At 45.9% G+C, this 23,991-nt stretch overlaps 1 protein-coding gene across 1 annotated transcript in view; it reads left to right on the top strand.

The window, feature by feature from the left end:
• The first annotated feature begins 2,290 nt into the window (after window positions 1–2,290).
• LOC123992990 (tumor necrosis factor alpha-induced protein 2-like) overlaps window positions 2,291–23,991 on the top strand; it is a 37,872-nt gene continuing 16,171 nt past the window's right edge. Inside the window, exons 1-3 of the mRNA XM_046294705.1 lie at window positions 2,291–2,626; window positions 6,947–7,421; window positions 7,570–7,796. Coding sequence (XP_046150661.1) covers window positions 6,967–7,421; window positions 7,570–7,796 — 682 coding nt within the window. The 5' untranslated portion in view covers window positions 2,291–2,626; window positions 6,947–6,966. The remainder of the gene's footprint in view (window positions 2,627–6,946; window positions 7,422–7,569; window positions 7,797–23,991) is intronic.

Raw genomic sequence — 23,991 nt, 5'->3', positions numbered from 1 at the left:
TGTTCCCTAAAGCCTGAAATACACTCCAATTGCGGCTCCTCCATATAGAAGCCAAGGCACACAGTGGAATAGCCACTCTGTATTCACGGCAGGCCTTAGATGTGCTGCCAGGAGCCATGTTTCCTGTCCCTCTCGCCACCCCCATGGCAATCAACAGGAACAGACCTGACTAGTGGTGTGCTCACAGTGCTTCCACTCAGACAGATCCAATCGCTGCTCTGTAATTGATTAGTTCGGTCTGTTTGGGACAGGACGTGCAGGGACTCACTCAATGGAATGCTGAAAAGTGGCAAAGATGAAATCTTTCATTCCAACTCTCATCCATGCAGTACTCTCAACCCGCAGACACCAGGCCCGCCATGGAATGAGTTTGACACCCCTGCTGTAGTGTTTCTTCATGCAACTCATTGGTCCTGGCAAATAAGTTATCGTGCACAATGGTATTCCACCATGACTTGGCACTATGTGAGGTGGGGTAACTGAGTACACAACTGTCCAGAACTGCAGGCCAACTGCCTTAGCCAAGGTGACTGGTGGTGCCTCTCATTATACCGGTTCAGAGTCTGTGTCCAGAGGCAGCCCAAGTTAATCAGTGTCGCCATCCATTCTCAAAGTCAAAATCCCTAAAAGGTTGATGCTTGTTTGGTGAGTGTTGTGCAAAAAAAAAACACTTATAAGAAACTATTGCTATTCTAAGTGTCCACCAGCTATGGAGAGTAAATATTTATGATGAATGTGTATTAGACTCTCTGACTTGCCCCCTTGACTTAACCTTGTAGAATGTTAAGATGGTTTTCCATGTGAGCCAGGCTGAAAGGGTACTCTCCGGGACCATCCTTTGTTTATGCATCAATACATCAGCGGCTAAGCTTTACCCAATTGTTTACCGTACTCTCAGCCTCCCAGGCTCAAACTGATTTCTCAATGTTGATATTGAGTGCCTGAATTGCGAGGGAAACGGGAGTTTACGTCGTCTGGGGTGCTTCGTCCAACACGGCTCCAAACAATGGCGTCCATATTGGCTGCCACAAATGAAATGTATCCCGCCGAGACGCACTCGTACACAACTCCTATTGTCTTTTTGAGAGTGAACTGATTTTGTATTTGAGGGACTTCCTCTCAGCGCGTGCTGAGGCCGTTTGTTCTGGACAACTTACAGGCCAGTGAGAGAAGGGCAGAGAGAAGGGCAGAGAGAAGGGCAGAGAGAAGGGCAGAGGCAGGGCATTGACCTGTTGAGGGGTGTTCTCCATCCGTTCACAAGGCACAAGGTGAACTTTTACGTTCAATCTTAAAGGATCAGCCCCTTTTCTTTCAATTTTTGCCTAAAATGACATACCCAAATCTAACTGCCTGTAACTCAGGACCTGAAGCAAGGGCATGCATATTCTTGATACCATTTGAAAGGAAACACTTTGATGTTTGTGGAATTGTTTGTAGGGGAATATAAAACATTAGATCTGGTAAGAGATAAGAGATAATACAAAGAAAAAACATGCGTTTTTTGTATTTCTTTTGTACCATCCTCTTTGAAATGCAAAAGAAAGGCCATAATGTATTATTCCAGCCCATAAGCAGTTTAGAATTTGGCCACTAGATGGCAGCAGTGAATGTGCAAAGTTTTAGGCTGATCCAATGAACCATTGCATTGCATCAAGACTGCCCAAATGTGCCTAATTGGTTTATTAATTAATAAACACATAACTGTACACTTTACTCAAACAATTGCATGTTATTCTTTCACTGTAATAGCTACTGTAAATTGGACAGTGCAGTTAGATTAACAAGAATTTAAGCTTTCTGACAATATCAGTCCTGGTAAATGTTCTTGTCACTTCCAATCTCATGCTAATCACGTTATCCCATGTTAGTTCAACTGTCCAGCGGGTGACCCACCAATCCTGTGTAGGTTTTAATGGACATGTTCTTTTGGAAAAAAATATGTGTAGGGAGCCTGTTAGGATTCAATTCTAACTCTATGGCAACACCTATCCTACAATATCCAGTCATTGGATATTGCCATCAATGCTCATCATGATAGGTAGGCTTGCATAACACAATAATGTAATGCATAACACATAACATTTCATACTGCATCTCTTTCGTGAATAAACTGTCCACATTCCTAATAAATCATCAGTTGGGATGATTGCCAGAAGCTCATGATATTGGCTGATCCTGGGTCATAATGTGACAGGTGTAGTGTAGCACTGTAGCACCTAATTGGAAATTCAAGGGAAATCTCATCTGTGTTTTTTTCTTCCATTACGCGGATGTATACTATTTTAATGGAAACGCGCAAAAAAGACAGAGTGGCATTACAAGTCTGTAAGATAAAACTTAGGAACTTGATTATAACAGCAACTCTGGAGAACTCAGTCGCACAGTTGTCAATGCCTTTGCGCGATGCCAACGCGGCTGCTGCGAGTGACAGCGATAGGCGAGGAGTTCAGAAACCAGCCCACAAAAAATAAAGGGTGGAAGCTTTATGGAACTCTCCGCAGCGCACTGAGCGCAGCAGTCTCTCACCTGACGAGACGACCTTATCTTGGTTTTGACTAGCTCAAGGATTTCACTTTTGTTTGTATTTTTGGTGCATGTTTTTAATAAGCGACTAATCATGAATCATGTAAGTAGATTAATCTGTTGTGTGTTTCTCAGATCGATATTGGATATCCATTATGATTTTGTTACTAATAGACTGAACTGATGACATTGACAAATGGCATTAACCTACAAACAGTAATGTCTAGGGAAATGTGATACATTTAGACGTTGTTATTGTATGAATTCGTTTTCAGTGTTGTTAAGTTGTGTATGATGAAGCGCTGTATTTTGGGGGGTCTTTAATTGAAAGGTTTTTGCAGATATCATCTCCGATTTTTAGCATTTGGTGTTATATTTCTGTGGCAGTAGGCTATGACAAACTCTGGTCTGGGATTAGCTACAGATTGTAATAATAGACAGTTGAACAATTATTACACATTATCTGGTGTTACAATCTGTAGCTAATTGAGGCATGTGACTCATTCCTGAATCTCTTGAAAATGCTTGCGTTTCTAAAGAGAGTCATGCTCAGGGTTCTGCGTTAGAGACTAACCTGATCAGTTAATAAGACATATTTATTCTGAGACAACTCAGGCCAAACCTTTTGTCGAATATATATGATTTATTAACTCTCTTTATAAACTCAAGTATTTTCAAGAGATTCATGATTTATTCCTCTGTACTCTCAGGAGAACTGAACTCTAAATGAGCTGACTCTGACATATTTTCTTCCTGCAGAAGAAAATCCCCCCCCCCTAGATCTACCCCCCCCATTTAGCTCTGCTCACAGCCAGCCCCGTGTCAGTTAACAATTTACTGCCCTAAATATGTTGAAATAAGGGAAGTGTCATGGAAAAAACACAATCTTAGCAGAGGTCTTGTAGGGCACGCACGGCCGTTTTGTGAACTGTTGCAGCTACTGAGCAATGCTGATACGATAGTGAACTGCTTTGCTTCATCCTTTAACATTATCCTGATGTTTGGCAAGGTATTAGAGTTCATTGTTCATAGCCAACACTGAGATTGGAAGCCTTGATTGAGAGGAAATCTGGTCAATCAAGGACGTTGAGGGGCGAAATCACACGTTGATACATTTTACCTCATAGATGAGGATATAATTGAGAGAAAAGAAAAGCAGCCTTTCCAAACTAATCGTACTTACTCATACAGGTATTTCCTATGCTGCTAATATGTTTTATTGGATTCACCGAGCCATGTCGCCAGTCTCCATAACACTGTCAGAACAGCTTCTGTCCTCAAGGAAAGTCATACTGTCATGCAGGTGAAAGAGGACCCAAAAGCGACTTGGCGAAAACAGAGTCTTTAATCCAGTAAAGTGAATACAAACAAAAAAACACAACTTTCACTCGAAATGACGAGGACTAACTGGAGACTCGATCTTGAACAGCAGGTGAACAGCAGGTTGCCTCGGGAAGGCACTCGAACCAGACAGACTCAGACACCTGCTCACCACGCAGCATCTGAGGAAAACACGACACGACAGGGCGATACACAATCACAGCACGGTGAATTCTAAACAAGGAACCGACAGGACAGGAACGGAACACAAAGGAAGAAATGGGACTCTAATCAGGGAAAGGATCGGGAACAGGTGTGGGAAGACTAAATGATTGATTAGGGGAATAGGAACAGCTGGGAGCAGGAACGGAACGATAGAGAGAAGAGAGAGCAGAGAGGGAGGGGGAGAGAGAGGGGATAGAAAGAGGGAAAGAACCTAATAAGACCAGCAGAGGGAAACGAATAGAATGGGAAGCACAGGGACAAGACAAGATAATAAATGACAAAACATGACACATACAAGACCGTATGTTTTTGGGGCCCTTCCAACAATATTGGGCCTGTCCTCTAACCGCCGCCTTCAGTGAGTGGCCTTAGGCCAGAATGGAGCCGCAGCGGAGCCCCTCATATCTGACACATCTTGACGGTAGGCCTGGCCTCTCTGCAGTAGCCTGATGCCCGCTCTCTCCCTTCTGAAGAGACAAGATGTCTGCAAAGAGGGGACTTTGGACCAAGTGAAGTCTTCAATTACACACTGTGTTAATGTTAAATAGCTGAAGGTCAAGCCTGAGTGTAGGCCTATTCAAGACATGAGATTAAATAGTGTTATTTGTTGATATGGAAAACAAACAAAAAAACACACATTGGCATCATACATATCCAGCCAATCCAGAAGGACATGATGTACAAGTTTTGAAGTTTATCTGTGTCAAGAGAGATGAGACCCTCGATAGTGTGTGTTAACGAAACAGAGATGTCTGGCCTGGCTGGTGGGTTGTGCTGTTGGCCTGTTGGAGAAGTGGAGAGGAGGGGACCAATGGGAACCTGTCCCTTTTGTCTGCTACTTGGTCCTGGACGAGACAGGAAGTGGAGTTAGTCTGGGAAAGTGGTCCCCGTATCTCCCCCAGTGATCTAACCGCTGCTTTCATAATGGCAGCTCTGATTAGGTTATAATTAGAGCAGGAATTACAATGTGGCTTTAGTAGCTGAGTAGATGAGGAGGTGTGGGAGAGCACGGGATAAACAACAGGGAGGGCTGTCCACGGGACCACTTGTTACAGCCGCTCTCATAAGCTTATCAGACATCCGTGTCGCTGGTGTCACCAACTGTCTGCAATGCCACATGCTTACGTAAGTCGGGTTGTCAACATCACGTTTCATGTTGATATCTGTGAATTTAGAAAGCCATTGTTCATGAGGCTTTGTGTTGACTACCAAAGGTCAAGGATAGGCCTGGCATTTGCTTTGCAGAACTATTCGGTATCTTTTTTGTTTCCTTGTTGTCACGCCGCTAGTTGCGCTTGCTTCTTGTTGTTTGCTCACATGGCTTTTCTGCAAGTAATGACATGGAACCAAATGGACAAGATCTAACTTCATTAGTAAGGGTGTGTAATAACACATTTTATAACCCTATTCGGTCACATCTATTGGACTCATATAGCCAATGTATAGGCTAAGTTCATGCTGTGTAAACAAAAGTGAAAGGGTTCACTGTTATATAATATCCCTTGCCACAAACCAGTCATCAGTTGTACGTTTCAGTCGTAGCAGTTTTCCTTTGCCCCATGGTTACTTCCTCTCTCTAGACAGGTGGGTCTTTTTCCAAGCCGACGACCTGGTCTAAATAAGTTCAGCTGTGTATGAAGCTCCTATACAATATCACAATATTCTCAGTGTAGTTCCCCTGAAGGTTGGCTCTCTGATTGTTCATGGACACCTTGAATGCCCCAGCTACCCACATGGAAAAAGCATCCAGAAGCACTGTCATTCTAAAACACTTAGGGACGCTACAAAACAATAGGTCTTCTTTGGGAATTGAAAATGCCCTGGCCATAATAATTTGTGTAAAGCCATGCACGTTACTGTGAAACATCATAAATCAAGTCATTTAAAAAAATCTAATATGGAATGTGTTTTACAATATGCTATATCCAAGCGTACCATTCATAATGTTTGACTTAGTTTATAGTTTACCCAGAATTCATCAAGGAATTTTTATTCATTAGAACAAAATCAATACTTTTTATGTTTGTATCGGGTATCAGTAGGAGTAGGAAGGAGAACATTGTAAATTGGTGAGCAGAGGTCTCTTGACTTTTCAAGTGATCAATTCAGGACTTTCCACTCAAATGTTCTCAGAGGTCACTTTCAATTTCCCCAAAGTAAGGGCACGGAAATAGCGGTCTCCATCATTTTCCCAAAGCTTGTTGAGCACACACATACACATAAGGAGGAAGTGATTCAGCGTTGTCCCTTCCCCTTGTCTCCAGCCGTAAATATCCCAGGCCTCTCGGTGTGGCAGGAAGCCCACGAAGAGGGACAAACATGTTTTATTGAAAAGGGTCAAAGGGCATCAAAGACTGTAGCACATAAACAAGTAGAACAAGGATCTGAAACCTAATAAAATAGGCCCAGATCCTGGACCTCAGCCACATGACCATGATAGCATAGCATGTCTATTCACAACCGTCTTCCCACCCAAACGGAAGCAAGGTTGGTGTTTCCATGGTGATTCCTGTTTGGGTGGTAAAGGCAGAAGGTTATCTGTTAATGTTTTATCAGATAGACTCTCTCTTTAAAGATGATTAATGATTGCTGATAACCATCCTGTATCTGAACTATCCTATTACCCGGCACAAGGGTGGGGCGATAACACTGGGTGAACAGATGACTGTTATCGTAAACTGTATATCTGAGTTAATTTAGTAACTATCCTCGTTAGCTGCATCAGACAAAATCGTATTAGGTAGCCTACTAAAATGAACAAAGAAAGATGTGGGACATACTGTGCTATCAGTTTTATTCAGGTCCAATTTAAAGGAAGCATCTCTTGGAAGAGGTCCTAAGTAATCATTCCACATCTCTTTCTCTCTCTGTTCCTTAGTTTAAACCCCAAGTGGAAGCATGCCCATCCTCAAGAACCTCCCAGCGCGGCTGAAGGGAGGCAGCAGGGTGAACGGGGAGTTGGAGAACACGCGTGGCGAGCTGATCCTTCGCAAAATGAGCCTGAACCTGAAATCCAGCGCCTTTGAGGAGCCCAGTGGCCATGAGAAATGGGCTCAGGCAAACTCACTCCTGGACGGGGGCGCGCCACGAGACCGTAACCCCTTCGAAGACGAGGAGGATGAGAACGAGGCGAACGAGGAGAGACGTGGCGGGAAGAGTTCGTTCAAGGGCACCCTGGACCGTATCCGAGGCGTCTCCCCGCTGAAGACTCTGGGCAAGCTGGGCAAGGGGCTCCGTATGTCAGGCCGCAGTAAGGGCACTGCCACCCCTTCCCCTCAGGGGTCCGTAGCAAGCACCCCCACCTCAGAGAAGAAGAAGAAGGGCCGACGGAGCTCAGAGGGAAGCTTACTCAGGTACGAGAGGTGTAGAGGGAAGCTTACTCAGGTACGAGAGGTGTAGAGAAAAGCTGTTGAGGAGTGGTTTAGTAGTGGATGTTGAGCCCAGCCCACATCTCCTATTACATAACCCCTTAACCCTCAATTCCACCTCTTCTCTGCACAGATTTGCAGGGAAGTGCAGGGAGAGCCTTCGAAAGGAAAGCCTGCCCAATGGGGAGCTGTGCTCAGAGAGCGAGGGGGGCGACTCTTCCAGCCGCCGGCTCTCCTTCATGAAGATGGTGGGCCTGGGTAAGCTGAAGAGGGAGTCCGTGGCCGACCACTCGTCTCATGAAGAGGAGGTGGTGGAGGAGGAAGTGGTGGAGGAGGTGAAGCCAAGGGAGCCCCTTTCAGGTAAGGACAGCCCTCAGTGGAGCACTGGGTTACTAAGGGTCGGCCAGTATGCACTGGGATCCACTCTGAATGATTCCAACGGGGATCTTATGATGACTGTTGATTGGTAACTGAACCAGTAAGGGTATGCTATCCCCCCATTGCATTTGAAGAGATACGATACTGCTAAAATGCATGGAGATCATGGCCGATAATAACCCAAACAGTTAGTTGATAGTCATGGCCAAGGTTTACTTCAGTTCAGCTGAGCATTCCATGTTTCACAGGTCTACCATAAAACAGTGTCAGCCTCCCTTCCAGTGAACAATCAATCCCGCTTATATTCTCCGCAGTGTGCTACCATTTTCACAACAGAGATGATGCTAGGAATGTCTCAATGACTGGGGCTGTTTTTGGACACTTTGGAAACAATGGGAGAAAGATGTCGCTGGGATAGAGGAGACCAGGTCCAACTAGGCCACGGCTGAGCGATGCGGTCCTCCCCATGCGGGAGGACCAGCCTAAGGGTTTCCCACAGAGATATTTGATGTAAGATGTGGCATAGAAAAAAAAGCACAGAACTTGATTCTGTGAGTCTGAATTGAATAATTCAGAGCTTTTAACGTTCAGGATAGCGTGAGTGCACTCGGTAATGGTGCACCACCATGTCAGCATGGCTAGAGATCAGCTTTCATGTTTAATACCAACAGGATGTGCCTGTCTCTCTGTGTGAAGAGTAAAGGTAAGGCTAAAAGTGGTAGCAACAGACCCATTTAACAAAAAAATGTTATAAAGAATGTACAAGTCCTTTTAACCAGCTTCACCAACAGCACATAGAAACTGCTGAGAGCTCAAGATCAGACATGTTCACTCTTTATCCTGGCCTTTCACTAAGCAAGCAGGCCAAATAAGATCGTATCACACTCAAAATATCACTGAGATGTCTTGTTTACAGGCTGTTGACTTCATGCCTCCATTGATGTGACCCAGAGGACATGTCACACATTCTGAGTCTTTATATACAGTGGGGAGAACAAGTATTTGATACACTGCCGATTTTGCCGGTTTTCCCACTTACAAAGCATGTAGAGGTCTGTAATTTTTATCATATGTACACTTCAATTGTGAGAGATGGAATCTAAAACAAAAATCCAGAAAATCACATTGTATGATTTTTAAGTAATTCATTTGCATTTTATTGCATGACATAAGTATTTGATACATCAGAAAAGCAGAACTTAATATTTGGTACAGAAACCTTTGTTTGCAATTACAGAGATCACACGTTTCCTGTAGTTCTTGACCAGGTTTGCACACACTGCAGCAGGGATTTTGGCCCACTCCTCCATACAGACCTTCTCCAGTTCCTTCAGGTTTTGGGGCTGTTGCTGGGTAACACAGACTTTCAGCTCCCTCCAAATATGTTCTATTGGGTTCAGGTCTGGAGACTGGCTAGGCCACTACAGGATCTTGAGATGCTTCTTACGGAGCCACTCCTTAGTTGCCCTGGTTGTGTGTTTCGGGTCGTTGTCATGCTGGAAGACCCAGACGGGCCTGGACATGCTCTGGCTTGAGTAGGGGGACCTTGCGTGCGCTGCAGGATTTTAATCCATGACAGCGTAGTGTGTTACTAATGGTTTTCTTTGAGACTGTGGTCCCAGCTCTCTTCAGGTCATTGACCAGGTCCTGCCGTGTAGTTCTGGGCTTATCCCTCACCTTCCTCATGATCATTGATGCCCCACGAGGTGAGATCTTGCATGGAGCCCCAGACCGAGGGTGATTGACCGTCATCTTGAACTTCTTCCATTTTCAAATAATTGCTCCAACAGTTGTTGCCTTCTCACCAACAGTTGTTGCCTTCTCTTGCCTATTGTCCTGTAGCCCATCCCAGCCTTGTGCAGGTCTACAATTTTATCCCTGATGTCCTTACACAGCCCTCTGGTCTTGGCCTTTGTGGAGAGGTTGGAGTCTGTTTGATTGAGTGTGTGGACAGGTGTCTTTTATACAGGTAACAAGTTCAAACAGGTGCAGTTAATACAGGTAATGAGTGGAGAACAGGAGAGCTTCTTAAAGAAAAACTAACAAGTCTGTGAGAGCCGGAATTCTTACTGGTTGGTAGGTGATCAAATACTTATGTCATGCAATAAAATGCAAATTAATTACTTAAAAATCATACAATGTGATTTTCTGGATTTTTGTTTTAGAGTCCGTCTCTCACAGTTGAAGTGCACCTATGATACAAATTACAGACCTCTACATGCTTTGTAAGTAGGAAAACATGCACAATCGGCAGTATATCAAATACTTGTTCTCCCCACTGTAGATGTTGCTTCTCCATGTTCATGCCATTCTACCTGCGCCACTGGGCCCCATGACATATCTGAGACTAGTGAAGCAGGACAGAATGGCCTTATCGCCTTAGAGATTCAGCCATACAGGCTGTCATATCAAAGCTTTACACCATTACACCTCGCCCCGGGGATCCATGCATGAGTGCCGTACGAAGAGAGTGATGAAAGAGGGATCCATGGAGGAGGAATGGGATGCGTGCTCCACTCTGTGTGTTTCAAACATGTGTGTTATTTCTTGGTTGAACCCCCCCTCCCTCCAGCTGACCCACAGCGAAGAGGCGTTATATTTGTTTATTTGACCGTGTTTGTTAGGGGAAAACACAGCTCTTTCTGGCATTGTTCTCTCAGCTGTCAGCACAAACTGTTGTGCAGCAGAACAGTGACGGTGGTTGTTAGTCCCCTTAAATCACAAAGACATGACCAATAGGGAACTCTTGTTTCTTCCAGTCATAGCTTGTTAGATTCATTTCCTCATTCTACAAAACTGAAACCTCTACTTTAAAGGTCTTTTCAGGGTAATGTTGAAGCTGGTAAATATTTAACACCATCATTGTCTTCATAAGAAAGGTTGCTGGATCGAATCCCCGAGCTGACAAGGTAAAAATCTGCCGTTATGCCCCTGAGCAAGGCAGTTAACCCAATGGATTTCTTCTGACTTGCCTAGTTAAATAAAACAATTAGGAGAAGATGGTTTAAGAGCAGTAGCAGTAACATTCTCACCAGGCCATCCCTCTGTTAAGAGACGGGCCCTCCTTCAACATGGAACAAGCCTTTGTTCCTTCAGGCTGTTTGTTTCTAAACTGGTCCTTATTAAAAGAGCCAGGAGCGAAGGAAAACACAACGGACAGTGTATGTTTGAGGACATCAGTACTGTGGCATTGATTCCAGAAAGAAAAACAGTCTGTGCTCGGCTAAGTAGACTGTGTGGCTGTGCTCAGGTGTCAGGAAATACCTGAGTAATGGAGAGTGAGTGACTATTCAGACTATTTGCCAACTGTTTCAGACAAACTGAGAGCGACATTTGAATGATCCCTCAATCAAAGATGCAGCGTGTTGATGCTAAATCATTCAAGACAGAATAAAGAAAAGAGAATGCAGTCATGATAGGTATTGAAACTAAGGAAACACATATTCAGAGGTGAAACCACAGCACATCTTGCAACCCATCTGTACCTTGAAAGTAAAGCAGTTACATATGTATAGTGTGAAAGGGCACAAAGCCACAGCAACCTCAACACTGCTCCCTGTCCCTCCACATGGGATGTCCCCTTCAGTGTTCGTCCAATCAGATAAGTGTGGCAACCAACCTGGCCTCAGGTATTCAGAAAGCTAGAGTCAGATTACAACATATTCTGACCAAGCCCTCAGCCCACAGCCTCCTGTTCCAACCCAGTTTCCCCATCATCATCAGCCCTCTCTGGTTACCCAGCTAACATGGCAATCGTAATCTCTGTGTGTCGTACTCCTCTGATTGGCTGGGTGTGTCCACATTAGGTTGAGTTCACAGCGGTCCAGACAGCATCCGAGAGCGCCTTTATAACAGGGCCATATAGGAGGTGCAGGCCACAGCCTAGTGAATGATTTCCAGGCCTTGCCAAATGACAACCCCAAGGCCCCTGGACCATAAAACTGTAACTAGCGCTGGCTCATGTCCTGCAGTAACTGCTATGAAAACTGTGTCCAGCTCAGGATCCGAGCAACAAATGGCTATATTAGCCATGACGGAATGCATGCTGCTTCCTCTCATATTCAATATATGACCTTGAAAAACACCAGCTGTAACACAGTCCGTTTCAAGTTTCCGTGTGCCAAAAGTAATACGTGTTTTCATACCTCACTATGGCAGCAAATAGAAAAACAGTATAACGACCAATCAGTTGGTAAAAAAAGAAAATGAAACTGGGCAGAGCTGCCTTTTCTGCCGGAGTGACAACCCAGGCAGTGCACTTTTCCTATGATCCGATTAGTGTTTGTTTTGTCAGTGTCAGTTGAATGTCCATAGCAATGAGGAGAAAGGGGAATTTGAGTACAGTGCACTATTGACTCCCAGGATGAGTTAATGTGATCAGTCCCAGCCCTGCCGGGGCATGTGCTGACGGGAGGGTGTGGCTGGGGAGGAGGCCTCTTTGTTTCGCCGCTCACTTCACATGGACGCCATGTCACTCTCTCGACCGAGGCCTGGAGGGCTTGCCTGGGACCAAAGGCTTTCTCAGGACATGGCCGGGTCAGGGCCAGGTTTGCTTTGTTGTGGCTGAGTTTAGGATTGTGGAGAAAGGGATGGAAGGAGAGGACAGGAAGGAAAGGGGGGAACAGATTTGACCCAGCTGTGCCTGCAGGAATATGGGGGATTTTGGTGGAGCTTTGGGAAGGTTGTTGGATGCTCCTCTGCTTATTTGATTCTCTGCTTTTGGATCGCAGGCGCTTAGATGTGAAGGCAGGCAGGCTGCCTCTAGCTTGGTCCCATGTCTGTTTGGCATTGACAACAACCATAGCAGTTGGCTTCACGACAGCACAAACAGATCTGGGACCAGGCTTCTTCTGTCTAGATAAAGGCTGAATGGGTACCAGAGAATGGGAGATGAGGTTCTAGAGCTCAGGTGTCCACCTACAGTACCCATAGAAAGCCTGCCGAGGACTGAGGAGGTGGTGGGCGTAGATGGGGGTCTTAGATCTTAGACGTGCAGTTTAAGGGGAACATATGATGCTGCTTTGAATTCACTGCAGAGAGAACTGTGGTTTTGCTATCCAGGAAGGAGGCTCATATTTTACGTAATGCTTGACACCCCCGGACAATATAACCCTCTGTGCTGCTAGGCTCTGAGCAACATGACTGGAGATCGTCTCAATGGCAGTTCTGCAGGTGCGTTGATACCCTGCATAATTTGAAAAGAGAGTACACTACATATCCTGCTTAGTCAGTGCTTTTATTTGAGGGAAGAATTTATTTTACTCCCTTTGGGAATAAAAAAGGCCAACATTTCTCCCTAAATTCCTCAAGGTAAAGTTACATAATATGTAAGCCTTTATAGATCCCATAGGCGGCCCTCGCAACATTATACCCTTTGTGGTTTTCACTGAGGAAGGGTGGTGCCACTGCTATACATTAGCTGGGCCTGTTGCTTATGACAGGCTTAGAGGGCAAGTGCCTTGGAACAAAAGACAAGTGTTCCCCTGTTCTGTATAGCTTAGCTAAGCATCTGTGGAACTGCCCATTCCAGGCCAATTCGTGCTTTTAATGACTCCTGGATAGGCCGTCAAATCTCTGTGCAGAGCCCTCAAACATCTGGCAATCCAGCTTTGGTGCGTTTTGGGTCTGACCTCTCACCTTAACGTGGTGATTGGGCGCAGGCTGAGCCACGGCGGACTAATCGTCCCAGTGGGTGACACAGTTACACCCTCTGTGACACGTCACCACCAGCTACATCATGTGACAGGTAACGCCCAGGCTGAGGGCTCTGTCTGGGGGGAGACACCCATCATGTGGAAGACGTGGTGTCCTCCTAAAGGGAGGAAGAACAGTCATTTTCCACCTCCCACTCTCTTTAAGGGAGATGTGCCTGGCTGCATTGTGTTTTATATTTAGATGTCCTTCCGCTGCGTTGGCAGGCAACTTTGGCCATAATGGAGTGTTGTTGGGGGAGGGGTATCGGCAGAGCCATGGCATCGCTGGGCAAAACTTCTCTTCCTCAAGCGGGACAGGGAAGGATGAGCAAGGCGGCAGGCCGGAAGCGGAGCGCCCCCGCATCCTCTAAACGGGCAACTCAGCACTGCAAAGGCTCCTGGAAGCCGTGCGGTGCCCCGGACAGAGAGAGAGGGATGGTTATTTACACAGCTGATCTGTGACGCACCATAGCATTGGTGCGATGTGCTTCGTAGGCCTATAAGAGAGAGTCCCCAAAGTGGTGTCATGTCACCGCCCCAGCCCCACACCTCCCTGCCCCTTTTCCTGGGGTCGTTGTGTTCAGTTACCACACCACTGGACTGGAGGAGTAGGAAATTACATCATTTCCTGCCATGCTGCTGGGCTATGCAGGACAACAGCATGTAAATTGCTATCCGGCTGCCCAGAGCCACAAATGAGGTATGCAAGCAGATCGGGAGCCTTATTGAGTTTGACACCTAATGCTGAGACACACAGCAGCCCAATCATTAGCAGACAGTAAGAGACATGGCTGACTCCTCCTGGTTCTCATCCGACAGTTTCCTTCTCCTCCAAGTACTATGCTCCAGTCACCTCACTTGGGCTGACCGGTATGCTGAAACAAGCATCTCCAAACACTCTAGGACACAGTGATTCACTACACTAACCCCTCTAATCCCATTGTGTAATGACTTTAAATACCAGACCTACCCCCTAGCACTTATCACACAGAATGTGTAAACAACTCTTTGAGTTTTCTTTTGAGTACACTATTGTAACACAATAGCATTCCATGTACAGTTGAAGTCAGAAGTTTACATACACTTAGGTTGGAGTCATTAAAACTAGTTTTTCAACCACCACACATTTCTTGTTAACAAATTATAGTTTGGGAAAGTTGGTTAGGACATCTACTTTGTGCATGACAAGTTTTTTTTAATTCAATGTATCACAATTCCAGTGGGTCAGAAGTTTACATAGACTAAGTTGACTGTGCCTTTAAACAGCTTGGAAAATTCCAGAAAATGATGTCATGGCTTTAGAAGCTTCTGATAGGCTAATTGACATAATTGGAGCCAATTGGAGGTGTACCTGTGGATGTATTTCAAGGCCTACCTTCAAACTCAGTGCCTCTTTGCTTGACATTAGGGGAAAATCAAAATAAATCAACCAAGACCTCGGAAAAATAATTGTAGACCTCCACAAGTCTGGTTCATCCTTGGGAGCAATTTCCAAATGCCTGAAATTGCCACATTCATCTGTACAAACAATAGTACGCAAGTATAAACACCATGGGACCACGCAGCCGTCATTCCGCTCAGGAAGGAGACACGTTCTGTCTCCTAGAGATGAATGTACTTTGGTGCGAAAAGTTCAAATTAATCCCAGAACAACAGCAAAGGACCTTGTGAAGATGCTGGAGGAAACAGGTACAAAAGTATCTATATCCACAGTAAAACAAGTCCTATATCGACATAACCTGAAAGGCCGCTCAGCAAGGAAGAAGCCACTGCTCCAAAACCATCATAAAAAAGCCAGACTACGGTTTGCAACTGCACATGGGGACAAAGATCGTACTTTTTGGAGAAATGTCCTCTGGTCTGATGAAACAAAAACAGAACTGTTTGGCCATAATGACCATCATTATGTTTGGAGGAAAAAGGGGGAGGCTTGCAAGCCAAAGAACACCATCCCAACCGTGAAGCACGGGAGTGGCAGCATCATGTTGTGGGGGTGCTTTGCTGCAGGAGGGACTGGTGCACTTCACAAAATAGATGGCATCATGAGGCTGGAAAAGTATGTGGATATATTGAAGCAACATCTCAAAACATCAGTCAGGAAGTTAAAGCTTGGTCGCAAATGACAATGACCCCAAGCATACTTCCAAAGTTGTGGCAAAATGGTTTATGGACAACAAAGTCTAAGTATTGGAGTGGCCATCACAAAGTACTGACCATAATCCTATATCAAATTTGTGGGCAGAACAGAAAAAGCGTGTGCGAGCAAGGAGGCCTACAAACCTGACTCAGTTACACCAGCTCTGTCAGGGGGAATGGGCTAAAATTCACCCAACTTATTGTGGGAAACTTGTGGAAGGCTACCCGAAATGTTTGACCCAAGTTAAACAATTTAAAGGTAATGCTACCAAATACTAATTGAGTGTATGTAAACTTCTGACCCATTGGGAATGTGATGAAAGAAATTAAAGCTGAAATAAATCATTCTAGACTATTGCCCTGACATTTCACATTCTTGAAACAAAGTGGTGATCCTATCTGACGTGAGACAGGGAATCTTTACTCGGATTAAATGTCAGGAATTGTGAAAAACTGAGTTTAAATGTATTTGGCTAAGGTGTATCTAAACTTCCGACTTCAACTGTATGTTTCGCAAGCAAGCATTCAATAGTTTTTTTTCAAACTGTAGTTAGTTGCTTTGAACGGAGGGGTTGGCTTTATAAAGGTGTAGTTGTACTCTGATAGCTTGGACCCACAACTAGTTCTCTGTAAGTCATAAAACGGTTTGGTTTATTGGTGCGATAAAACCTGGTAATATATACCTTGACGTGTTCCTTGCCGTATAGAGCTTAGAAGCTTTAAATATGTCTGCATTGAAATATACATAATGCTAGGTTTATTGCTTTGTAGGTATGATTAGAAAGCTTCCTCCATCCACCTGTTTCAGGTAAACACTCTGTCAATGGCTGATCTTTGGATTGGTCAGTTAATAAGCAACTTAGAATGTGAGACCGTTCCCCATTTGTCCTAATGTCCTCTTGAACTTCTGCTATGCTTTTGTTACCCGCCGGGTCCCACCATAGAGTCCCGAGTGGAGCAGCGGTGTAAGGCACTGCATCTCAGTGCTAGAGGTGACACTACAGACACCCTGGTTTGAATCCAGGCTGTATCACAACCGGCCGTGTTTGGGAGTGCCGTAGGGCGGCGCACAATTGGCCCATAGTCGTCTGTATTTGGCCGGTGTAGGCCGTCATTGTAAATAAGTATTTGTTCTTACCTGACTTGCCTAGTTAAATAAAGGTTATAAAAAAATGTGGACTTTTGCCAGCCAAATCCCATAACCACCAATAAGTTAATCAACATGGGTACTTTGCCATCAGATAAAAACTGACTGAACTTTGGTCTGAAATGTTATCGCAGTATACAGATCATGGGGCCCAGACAAGAAGAGCATTTCAAAGCTCTTTGCTCTAGAAAAGCATCAGTACCTGAAGGGGTGTATTCCTGTAAAAGGATAGCACTTAAGACTGTTTATTGGAATGAACTATGTAAATGAGCCACAGTGTTTTGTTCCATTTCACAGTTGCATTCAGTGTGTGTGAGGTCAAGTGAAAAGGACTCAAGGAGCCTGACAGTATATAAGCCAATTACATTAGGGCGGAAAAACCACAGATTGAATGAAAGCCATAAAGTAGGGCTTGATCTCAGGGGCATCATGCACCCATTGTTTTAGAGGTGTCAGGAAGTATGTGACAAAAGCTTTTTCCTGCAATCTACAGCCATAATCACTATGTAAAAAGAGTATATTTTTCTGCATTAGTTATCGAAGCATACCTCTTTGCCCGTTACAATTTCATTTTAATGAGTGTTTTATTCTGACTGATATAAATCACACATATTAATGTACTGCACGAACATGCCTAGGATATTACATTGAAGTTACAACACAGTACATGGGCTCATAACACACATCATTGTTCCCAATGGTGGAACAAACTCCCTCACGACGCCAGGACAGCGGAGTCAATCACCACCTTCCGGAGACACCTGAAACCCCACCTCTTTAAGGAATACTTAGGATAGGATAAAGTAATCCTTCTCACGCCCCCCCCCCTTAAAATATTTAGATGCACTATTGTAAAGTGGCTGTTCCACTGGATGTCATAAGGTGAATGCACCAATTTGTAAGTCGCTCTGGATAAGAGCGTCTGCTAAATGACTTAAATGTAAATGTTAAATGTAAATGTAACACAGACACATATCTCATCCTCACCAATACACAAACATCAAAATATTATCATAAGGTGCCAGATTACATTTAAACCAAGCATTTTTATATCTAAGCATACTTCTTGAGCTGTCTGTACACTTCCTCACTTCCCTCATCAACTCATCCCTGACCATATATATATGTAGGGTTTTTCTTTATTTTATCAATACTATGAAATAACACATATGGAATCGTGTATTAACCAAAGAACTATTAAACAAATCAAAGTCCTTTGCCTTCATGACAGCTTTGCTCACGCTTGGCATTCTCTCAACCAGCTTCATGAGGTAGTCATCTAGAATGCATTTCAATTAACAAGTGTGCCTTGTTAAAAGTTCAATTGTGTAATTTCTTTCCTTCTTTAATGCGTTTGAGCCAATCGGTTGTGTTGTGACAAGGTAGGGGTGGTTGTAGGGATGGTCGCCTCGCTTCGAGTCCATAGGACATTATGCAGTATTTTGTTTTTTAATGTATTATTTCTTACACTGTTACCGCAGGAAATCTTAAGTTTTATTACATACAACCGTGAAGAACTATTGGATATATGCGCAATGTCAACTTACCAACATTAAGACCAGGAATACAACTTTCCCGAAGTGGATCCTCTGTTTGGACCACCACCCAGGACAATGGATCTAATCCCAGAAGCCGACCCAAAACAATGGCGCTGCAGAAAGGGCAGATGGAGCGGCCTCCTGGTCAGGCTCCGTAGACGTGCACATCACATCTCCACTCCCGAGTATACTACTCGCCAATGTCCAGTCTCTTAACAAGGTAGATGAAATTCGAGCAAGGGTTGCCTTCCAGATTGTAACATTCTCTGTTTCAAGGAAACATGGCTCTCTCTGGATATGTTGTCGGAATCGGTTCAGCCACTTAGGCTTCTCCATGCATTGCGCCAACAGTGATAAACACCTCTCTGGGAAGAGGAAGGGCAGGGGTGTATGCTTCATGATTAACAACTCATGGTGTAATCATAACATACAGGAACTCAAGTCCTTCTGCTCACCCGACCAAGAATTCCTTACAATCAAATGCCGGCCATATTACCTCCCAAGATAATTCTCATCAGATATCATCACAGCTGTGTACATTCCCTCTCAAGCAGACACCAGGACGGCCCTCGAGGAACTTCACTGGACTCTATGTAAACTGGATACCATATAATACACTCGATCACTGCTACTCTAACTTCCGCGATGCATACAAAGCCCTCCCCCGCCCTCCCGTTGGGCAAATCCGAACACGACGCCATCTTGTTCCACTGGATGTACCAGTGACTAGAACCATTTAACGCTGTTCTGACAAATCGGAATCCACGCATCAAGATTGTTTTGATCACGCCGACTGGGATATGTTCCAGTCAGCCTCAGAGAACAACAGTGATCTATACGTTGACTCGGTGAGTGAGTTCATAAAGAAGTGCATTGCAGATGATGTACCCACTGTGACAATTAAAACCTACCCTAACCAGAAACCGTGGTTGGATGACGGCATTCGCGCAAAGCTGAAAGCGTGAACTACCGCATTTACCCATGTAAAGAGGTCTGGGAATATGGCTGAATATAAACAGTGTAGTTATTCTCTCTGCAAGGCAATCAAACAAGCAAAATGCCAGTACAGGGACAAAGTGGAGTTGCAATTCAACAGTTCAGACATGAGACGTATGTGGCAGGGTCTACAGGGAATCACGGACTACAAAATGAAAACCAGCCATGGCACGCTTCCAGACAAACTAAACACCTTCTTTGCCCGCTTTGAGGATACAGTGCCACTGTTGTGGCCCGCTTACAAGGACTGGGCCCCCCTCTCCTCCTCCGTGGCCGACCTGAGTAAAATACTTAAACGTGTTAACCCTTGTAAAGGCTGCTGGCCCAGACTGCATCCCCAGCCACGTCCTCAGAGCATGTACAGACCAGCTGGGTGGTGTGTTTAAGGACATACTGAATCACTCCCAATCCCAGTCTGCTGTCCCCACATGCTTCAAGATGGCCACCATTGTTCCTGTACCCAAGAAGTCAAAGAGAACTGAACTCTGTCATCATGAAGTGCTTTGAGAGACTAGTCAAGGATGATATCATCTCCACATTACCGGCCACCCGAGACCCTCCAAGCACATCATCAAGCTGGAGGTCCTGGGTGTCAAACCTGCCCTGTGCATTTGGGTCCTGGACTTTCTGATGGGCCGCTCCCAGGTGTTGAAGGTAGGAAACAACATCTCCACTTCGGTAACCATCAACACTGAGGCTCCACAAGGGTACGTGCTCAGCCCCCTCCTGTACTCTCTGTTCACCCACGACTGCGTGGCCATGCACGCCTCCAACTCAATCTTCAAGTTTGCAGTTGACACAACAGTAGTGGGCTTGATTACCAACAATGACGAGACAGCCTACAGGGAGGAGGTGAGGGCACTCAGAATGTGGTGTCAGGAAAACAACCTCTCACTCAACGTCAACATAACAAAGGAGATGATTGTGGACTTCAGGAAACAGCAGAGGGAGCACCCCCCTATCCACATCGAAGGGACAGCAGTGGAGAAGGTGGAAAGTTTTAAGTTCCTCGGTGTACACATCACAGACAAACTGAAATGGTCCACCCATAAAGACAACCTCAGAAGGCTGACAACATTTGGCTTGTCAACCAAATCCCTGACAAACTTTTACAGATCCACAATCGAGAGCATCCTGTCGGGCTGTATCACAGCCTGGTACGGCATCTGCTCCGCCCTCAATCGCAAGGCTCTTCAGAGGGTTGTGAGGTCTGCACAACGCATCACCGGGGGCAAACTACCTGATCTCCATGACACCTACAGCACCCCATGTCACAGGAAGGCCAAAAAGATCATCAAGGACAACAACGTGTTATGCTGGTGAATGAGGACCCAAAAGCGACTTAACGAAAACAGAGTCTTTATTCCAGTATAATACAAAAGTAATAATCCTGGAAAAATCAAGAAGAAAACAAAACAGGAAAAAACTTAATTCCACTCGTAGTAACGAGGACAGACTGGAGACTCGACCATTGATTGCAGGTTGCTTCAGGAAGGCACCGACCGTAGCAGACTAAGACACCTGCTCACACGCAGCATCTGAAGGAGACAAAACACGACAGGGCGAGACAAGGACACAGCACAGCAAACATCATACAAGGATCCGACAAGGACAGAAGCGGAAAACAAGGGGAGAAATAGGGACTCTATAATCAGAGGGCAAAATAGGGGACAGGTGTGAAAAGAGTAAATGAGTGAGTTAGGAGAATGAGGAACAGCAGGGAGCAGGAACGGAACGATAGAGAGAAGAGAGAGAGGGAGGGGGAGAGAGAGGGATAGAAAAAGGGAACGAACCTAATAAGACCAGCAGGGGGAAACGAACAGAAGGGAAAGCACAAGGACAAGACAATATATGACAAAACATGACAGTACCCCCCCCACTCACTGAGCGCCTCCTGGCGCACTCGAGGAGGAATCCTGGCGGCAACGGAGGAAATCATCAATCAGCGAACAGTCCAGCACGTCCCGAGATGGAACCCAACTCCTCTCCTCAGGACCGTAACCCTCCCAATCCACTAAGTACTGGTGACCACGTCCCCGAGAACGCATGTCCATGATCCTACGTACCTTGTAAATAGGTGCGCCCTCGACAAGGACGGGGGGGGGGGAGACGAACGGGGGCGCGAAGAAAGGGCTTGACACAGGAGACATGGAAGACAGGATGGACGCGACGAAGATGTCGCGGAAGAAGCAGTCGCACAGCGACAGGATTGACGACCTGGGAGACACGGAACGGACCAATGAACCGCGGAGTCAACTTACGAGAAGCTGTCGTAAGGGGAAGGTTATGAGTGGAAAGCCACACTCTCTGGCCGCGACAATACCTAGGACTCTTAATCCTACGTTTATTGGCGGCTCTCACAGTCTGCGCCGTGTAACGGCAAAGTGCAGACCTCACCCTCCTCCAGGTGCGCTCACAACGTTGGACAAACGCCTGAGCGGAGGGAACGCTGGACTCGGCGAGCTGGGACGAGAACAGAGGAGGCTGGTAACACAGACTACTCTGAAACGGAGATAGCCCGGTAGCAGACGAAGGAAGCGAGTTGTGAGCGTATTCTGCCCAGGGGAGCTGTTCTGCCCAAGACGCAGGGTTTCTAAAAGAAAAGCTGCGTAATATGCGACCAATCGTCTGATTGGCCCTTTCTGCTTGACCGTTAGACTGGGGATGAAAACCGGAAGAGAGACTGACGGAAGCACCAATCAAACGACAGAACTCCCTCCAAAACTGTGACGTGAATTGCGGACCTCTGTCTGAAACGGCGTCTAACGGGAGGCCATGAATTCTGAACACATTCTCAATGATGATTTGTGCCGTCTCCTTAGCGGAAGGAAGCTTAGCGAGGGGAATGAAATGTGCCGCCTTAGAGAACCTATCGACAACCGTAAGAATCACAGTCTTCCCCGCAGACGAAGGCAGACCGGTAATGAAGTCTAAGGCGATGTGAGACCATGGTCGAGAAGGAATGGGAAGCGGTCTGAGACGACCGGCAGGAGGAGAGTTACCTGACTTAGTCTGCGCGCAGTCCGAACAAGCAGCCACGAAACGGCGCGTGTCACGCTCCTAGGCCACCAAAACCGCTGGCGAATAGAAGCAAGTGTACCTCGAACGCCGGGATGGCCAGCTAACTTGGCAGAGTGAGCCCACTGAAGAACAGCCAGACGAGTAGAAACAGGAATGAAAAGAAGGTTACTAGGACAAGCGCGCGGCGACGCAGTGTGAGTGAGTGCTTGCTTAACCTGTCTCTCAATTCCCCAGACAGTCAACCCGACAACACGCCCATAAGGAAGAATCCCCTCGGGATCGGTAGAAGCCACAGAAGAACTAAAGAGACGGGATAAGGCATCAGGCTTGGTGTTCTTATTACCCGGGCGATAAGAAATCACAAACTCGAAACGAGCGAAAAACAACGCCCAACGAGCTTGACGTGCATTAAGTCGTTTGGCAGAACGGATGTACTCAAGGTTCTTATGGTCAGTCCAAACGACAAAAGGAACGGTCGCCCCTCCAACCACTGTCGCCATTCGCCTAGGGCTAAGCGGATGGCGAGCAGTTCGCGGTTACCCACATCATAGTTGCGTTCCGATGGCGACAGGCGATGAGAAAAATAAGCGCAAGGATGGACCTTATCGTCAGACTGGAAGCGTTGGGATAGAATGGCTCCCACGCCCACCTCTGAAGCGTCAACCTCGACAATGAATTGTTTAGTGACGTCAGGAGTAACGAGGATAGGAGCGGACGTAAAACGCTTCTTGAGGAGATCAAAAGCTCCTGGGCGGAACCGGACCACTTAAAGCACGTCTTGACAGAAGTAAGAGCTGTGAGAGGGGCAGCAACTTGACTGAAATTACGAATGAAACGCCGATAGAAATTAGCGAAACCTAGAAAGCGCTGCAACTCGACACGTGACCTTGGAACGGGCCAATCACTGACAGCCTGGACCTTAGCGGGATCCATCTGAATGCCTTCAGCGGAAATAACAGAACCGAGAAATGTGACAGAGGAGACATGAAAGGCGCACTTCTCAGCCTTCACGTAGAGACAATTCTCTAAAAGGCATTGGAGTACACGTCGAACGTGCTGAACATGAATCTCGAGTGACGGTGAAAAAATCAGGATATCGTCAAGGTAGACAAAAACAAAGATGTTCAGCATGTCTCTCAGTACATCATTAACTAATGCCTGAAAAACAGCTGGAGCATTAGCGAGACCAAACGGCAGAACCCGGTACTCAAAATGCCCTAACGGAGTGTTAAACGCCGTTTTCCACTCGTCCCCCTCTCTGATGCGCACGAGATGGTAAGCATTACGAAGGTCCAACTTAGTAAAGAACCTGGCTCCCTGCAGAATCTCGAAGGCTGACGAGATAAGGGGAAGCGGATAACGATTCTTAACCGTTATGTCATTCAGCCCTCGATAATCCACGCAGGGGCGCAGAGTACCGTCCTTCTTCTTAACAAAATAAAACCCCGCTCCGGCAGGAGAGGAAGAAGGCACTACGGTGCCGGCGTCAAGAGAAACAGACAAATAATCCTCGAGAGCCTTACGTTCGGGAGCCGACAGAGAGTATAGTCTACCCCGAGGGGGAGTGGTCCCCGGAAGGAGATCAATACTACAATCATACGACCGGTGAGGAGGAAGGGAGTTGGCTCTGGACCGACTGATGACCG

Source organism: Oncorhynchus gorbuscha, linkage group LG13 (assembly GCF_021184085.1).
Source record: "Oncorhynchus gorbuscha isolate QuinsamMale2020 ecotype Even-year linkage group LG13, OgorEven_v1.0, whole genome shotgun sequence".
Lineage (NCBI taxonomy): Eukaryota > Metazoa > Chordata > Actinopteri > Salmoniformes > Salmonidae > Oncorhynchus > Oncorhynchus gorbuscha.
Note: the sequence above shows the minus strand (reverse complement) of the source record. Positions and strands in the feature narration are given on the sequence as shown.